At 40.2% G+C, this 4853-nt stretch overlaps 2 protein-coding genes across 7 annotated transcripts in view; one reads left to right on the top strand and one right to left on the bottom strand.

Annotated features, from left to right (window-relative positions):
- Positions 1–4853, top strand: part of prrt4b (proline rich transmembrane protein 4b) — a 51180-nt gene that overhangs the window by 17600 nt on the left and 28727 nt on the right. The window lies entirely within an intron of this gene.
- Positions 1189–4419, bottom strand: LOC109959832 (uncharacterized). 6 transcript variants are annotated; one of them, XM_020599528.1, is made up of 4 exons: positions 4266–4418; positions 4039–4151; positions 2390–3054; positions 1190–2002 (listed from the first exon to the last, which is right to left on the bottom strand). In XM_020599528.1, exons 2-4 carry the CDS (start codon positions 4056–4058, stop codon positions 1641–1643), a joined length of 1047 nt encoding a protein of 348 aa, XP_020455184.1. In that variant the 5' UTR covers positions 4059–4151; positions 4266–4418; the 3' UTR covers positions 1190–1640. The 6 variants fall into 6 exon arrangements, with proteins under 6 accessions (XP_020455187.1, XP_020455184.1, XP_020455185.1 ...); XM_020599529.1 differs by having other exon boundaries at positions 4039–4146; XM_020599530.1 differs by having other exon boundaries at positions 4039–4146; positions 4270–4418.

Below are 4853 nucleotides of genomic sequence, written 5' to 3'. Positions count from 1 at the left end.
TGTTCATTCGTCACCCTCCTATAGAAAAGATTTGTTTTTGGCCTCTCTTTTCTATACTGGCCATCATAAACCACAAATACTGGTAGATGATCACTAATACCATTTATAGGTAATCCACTTGTCATTTTGCTGTCAATAACATTGGTAAGTATATTATCTATTAGTTTTGCATGCTGGGTTGTTAATCTACTTGGTTTTGTAATTTTTGGGTATAAACTGCATCTATATATTGCGTTAATAAACTCCTCAGTTCCTGTGTGCTTGTTAGAATTCTTGTTAGAAATCTATATTGAAGTCACCACATATGAACATTAATTTATGACTTATTGTCAAGTAATTTTCTTCCATCCAGTCATTAAATTTTTCTATGCTGGCTCCAGGTCTATAATTGTGGACTTACTTTTATGAATTGAATATTTAAAGTTTTAATATAAAAAAATAAATAGCTATAGCAACATTTTTCATACAGAACGTTTTACAATTAAAAAAATGTTTTGTATGTTGGTATTTTATTATGTGCAAGCTGTTTTAAGGAGAAGTATTTGATTAATGTGCTTAAAGGCATTTGGCTTGAAGTGCACTATACAGTATATTGTAATATTTTATTTTGTCAGTAGGATGTGAGACTTTTTAAAATGAAATATATTAAAATTTACAATAAAGTCATTGGTCAATATTTTGTTGCCTTTTCATTCTATGACATAATTTAAAAGTCAAGGCATATTTTTAAATGATCTTATTACTTGTATGGTAATTTGAGTAAGTCTTACTATTTTTATTTTTTAATGTCCTAGCCACTCACCTTTCTTCTAAACCCGCTGCCATTCAGTGAAATTGGTTGCAGTGTCTGCTGTGGTTTTCTTTCTGCTTTAGGCTTTGTCCTTCTATATCTAGGTCACTTAACATGGACAAAAGACATTCGCCACCATAACCCCTGCAGCCTACAAGCGCTGTGCAGGCCTTTGGTTTTTAACCAGGACTTCTGCTGCTACTGTCAGCTCTGTATATCCTACCTTACTGTTTTCCTCTCATGGGCCATTTCTACTACTTCTCCCATGGCAGCGTCAGTTCACACTGTGGTTCTGATCATAGCACAAGATCAGGTTTGTGTCCTAGGAAATGAGCTAGATGAACTATGATTTTACATTTCCCCCTGCTCATAGGTGCTCTACATCACGCTTGTTCAAAATAGCTTGCTGCCCGACCTGTCACAAACAAATTCCCTCATGCACTATGCAAACCCAATCAATGTACACTCTTTGAATATGTTGGTGGTCACCTGATGAAATAAACTGGGGGAAAAAAAAGTCAGAGGCACTGTTTGGAACAGTGCAATTCACATTTGAGCTTGTTTTATTTGTATATTGTCTGTCTTGGTTTAATATCAGACACTCCTATGCAAAACAAGCTTCATGTGGTGTAAGCTCCATATTAATATTTTAAGTATGCAGCCCTAGTTAAAAGCAAAATAGCAAAGTTAAACAAATGACAATGCTTTAAAGAAGAGAAAAAATATCAGTTAAATTCTTTATAGTGATAATAGTGTCACTGCTGTAAGATAAAGTGCCTTCTCTCTGAAATCATAAAGCATGTTACAGTTTTAAAATACAGGCAAATCAGACTTTTACTACCCCAACAGTTTACATTTTTGCTTTGAGGTAGGAAATGGGCAGTGATGTCAAGAATTTTTCCAGCGCAGAGAGATAGTCATCTGGGTGACATCGCAGGTGGGCTGCATGTGTAGACTCCTTCCACTTCCTGCTCTCCACAGCCACGCCCCTCTCCTTCCAGAGGTCAATCAACTTTTCAAGGGCAGATGAATTGCACAGAGGATCGTTTTCACTGAAAAAGAAGAAGGCCGGTGCAGTAATTGGGCTGTTGTGGAAAAGCTGGATGCTTCTTTCATACATGTCTGCTGTGTGGGTTTTGAAGAGCCAGAAGTAAAGCATGGCAGCATTTTTGATGAAGCACTCTAAAGCTGGCACTAGAGACTTGCCAAGCCCTGAGGAACAAAAACAGATGGTAAATCATTAAGAGAGTTAATATTTTATAAGGAAAAATAATACAAAACTAGTTAGCACAAAAGGTAAAACTATTTTGCCACAGCTATTCTAGCTTTAGTCTTTGTTCTTCCATAAATCCAGCTTGTCAGATGGGAGTATTTGTTACTTTTCACATTCTAGAATTTTAGTAAACTGAATATCTTTAAAAGGTTGCAAACACTGTTCTAAGGCAGGTTAGAAATAAGCTTCCAAAAATAATTCCTGGACTCCAGACAAACTGGAGCAGTCAGTCAGTTGCCTAATGAATTATTTAAAGATCTGACTCACATACCCAACACAAATGTAACCTGACCCCAGTGGGACTCTGGCGGATCACTCTCACTCACCTATTGCCATGTGCTCCAGACTGCCAATCACCAAGCTGTCATAGATGTGCCCTATCACCCTCTGGTTCAGGCCTACATGTGTTTCCGGTGCCTGAGTAACGTGGTGAAGTACTTGTGTGAAGGTGAAGCCACCAATGGAGGTGGCATGGATCAGCACCACCCTCTCTAAGAATTGAGGCTCCTCGAGAACTTTCAACACCTCCAGTCCATAGTCGAGCCCCCAGCGGGGCCACAGGAAGTACATCACACTGCTCTGGACCACGAGGACATCCATGCCACGGTCCAGGTATAGGTCCCTGTACTTGGTCACTGACCCTGGCTGGGCATGAAGCCAGGAGAAGAAAACAAGAAGCGGGCGGGAAGTGGAGGCACAATGTGATTGGCTTTGGGAGGAGGCAGGTGTGCGTGAAGGTGAATCTGAGAGCAACAGAGGCGAGGAGGGATCTGCAGAAGAGACATCCCTGAAGGGCAGAGTTGAAGAACATGAGATTGGGTCCAGACTGGTGGAGGTTTGAGAGTCTTTGGCAGGACATGTTGCCTGTTCTCCTGACCCTGGGGATGGACTGTAGTAATAAGCTATGCGCTTACCAATCCTCTTTAACTTGAACTTCCCTCCTCTGATTTCTTCAGACACTGCTGCATTAGTCCTGAAAAGACTGGAACAACTGACAAGACAAAGTCATATTTTAAAATGAATCATTCACACACTCTGAAATAGTTTATATGGCACAATCAGATAAAAAAAACAAGTCATACCCAACAAATCCTACTTCATGCATTGATTATTTTTAAGGATGATACCAATATTGATATGCAGTCTTAAATGTCTGATTCACACATCTATTGTTTACACACACACACACACACCTCACCATGTAAATGGTGCTAGCCAAGTGATGATGCCAGGTACTTGAAGTTCAGCCCAAAGGGTTCAGTTATTGACTCATCAAACCACAAAGTGTTTTCCTCATTATGGGCTATAATGGGGGTAGATTAATGGGGAAAAATGCCAATTTTGCCTATTTATAATTGTATCTATGACACAATAACATGTGCAAATCTCAGAAAAAAAGGCTGGTTATTAAAATGATGTGAGCTACATATCTAGTGAGCAGGACATATAAACTGGCAGTGCTCTCAAGCCACTGATTCCACATGGACTCACGTTTTCAGTAGTGACATTTGTTTTCCTTTTCCATACATGTTTGCACACATATACAAAGAAAATGCTTACTTCGTTCACAATGAATTGACTAGTAATGCTTGCCTAAAACCAGATATTTTCTCTAATATGTGATTCTATTTATTTCAGTCAGAGACTAAAATTATTAACTAAAAAGTTATGCACAAAAGATTGTTGTGGTGAATATTACTGTAAAATGGTTACTAACATGCTCAGTTTCTTAGACTGGCCGACATGGAGCAAAACCTAATGCAAAAGCAACAGTCCTGCATAAAATCCTTCTTTCTGAAGGTGAAGGAAACTGTTATACAGGCGTCGATTCAACTCTGTGGTCATTCTGGAAAATAGAGTTTGTGGTGCTGCTAGATTCTATACTGACAGGCATGTCCTGCATGTCCTACACACACACACACACACACACACACACACACACACACACACACACACACACCCACACAACACAAACCTATGCAGGCTGCTGTACATCCATGGCAGGCAAGCATCAAGCCCCCAGGAACCGAGCTGAGCTGTGCAGCAGCACTTTCATCCATGCACTCATCCAGGTGTGTTACACCTACGCTATTTAAATGCAGGTGCAATGAGGATATAGACTATCATCAGCCAGGATTTCTTTAAAGCTCAAGGAAGTTCCAAAAAAACAGCTCACACGCCAGCAGCGTATCCTCCACTTACCCACCGGGCAGCGACAGATTTCCCATCTTATCCTGGTTCTGGTCAACCTGGGAATCGACTTGGGACGGTCGGTCAGCTCTGCAACGACGTGTGTTCACGTATCAGCAAACCAATGGCGATCACGGGTCTGGTTCTCCGGCTCCGCCCTCAAAGCCCGGTCACCATGTTTCCGCAGTCAGCTGTGAACGCGCACGTTGCCTCTGCGTCAGATGCAACCCTCGCTCCCGTCAAAACAACTAAATAACGGACCGTGGAAATTGCTTATAAAAAAACCATAATACATAAATAAAATGCCATAAAACAATGTCATACTAATAACAGTAATACAATAAACTAGGAGTTCATGAAACTTTTTATTTTTTGATCAACAATCCAAGAAGTGCAGCTTATCCCGGGGTGTGTTATTTATAGTTCACAGGACGTCATAGCCAAGAGTAAGTTATTAACCCGCCACTTCATCTAAACAGGGAAGTATTAGAAGATCATAATGTCTGGTTGTTCTTGTTAGGAATTAACCCAATTCTTTTGTTGGAAGCACGAGAAGTGACGACAGGAGAGGACTGTTTAAAATCAGCAGAAAGTTTACTG

The sequence above is a fragment of the Monopterus albus genome, unplaced genomic scaffold, assembly GCF_001952655.1.
Source record: "Monopterus albus unplaced genomic scaffold, M_albus_1.0 scaffold41.1, whole genome shotgun sequence".
Classification (NCBI taxonomy): Eukaryota; Metazoa; Chordata; class Actinopteri; order Synbranchiformes; family Synbranchidae; genus Monopterus; species Monopterus albus.
Note: the sequence above shows the minus strand (reverse complement) of the source record. Positions and strands in the feature narration are given on the sequence as shown.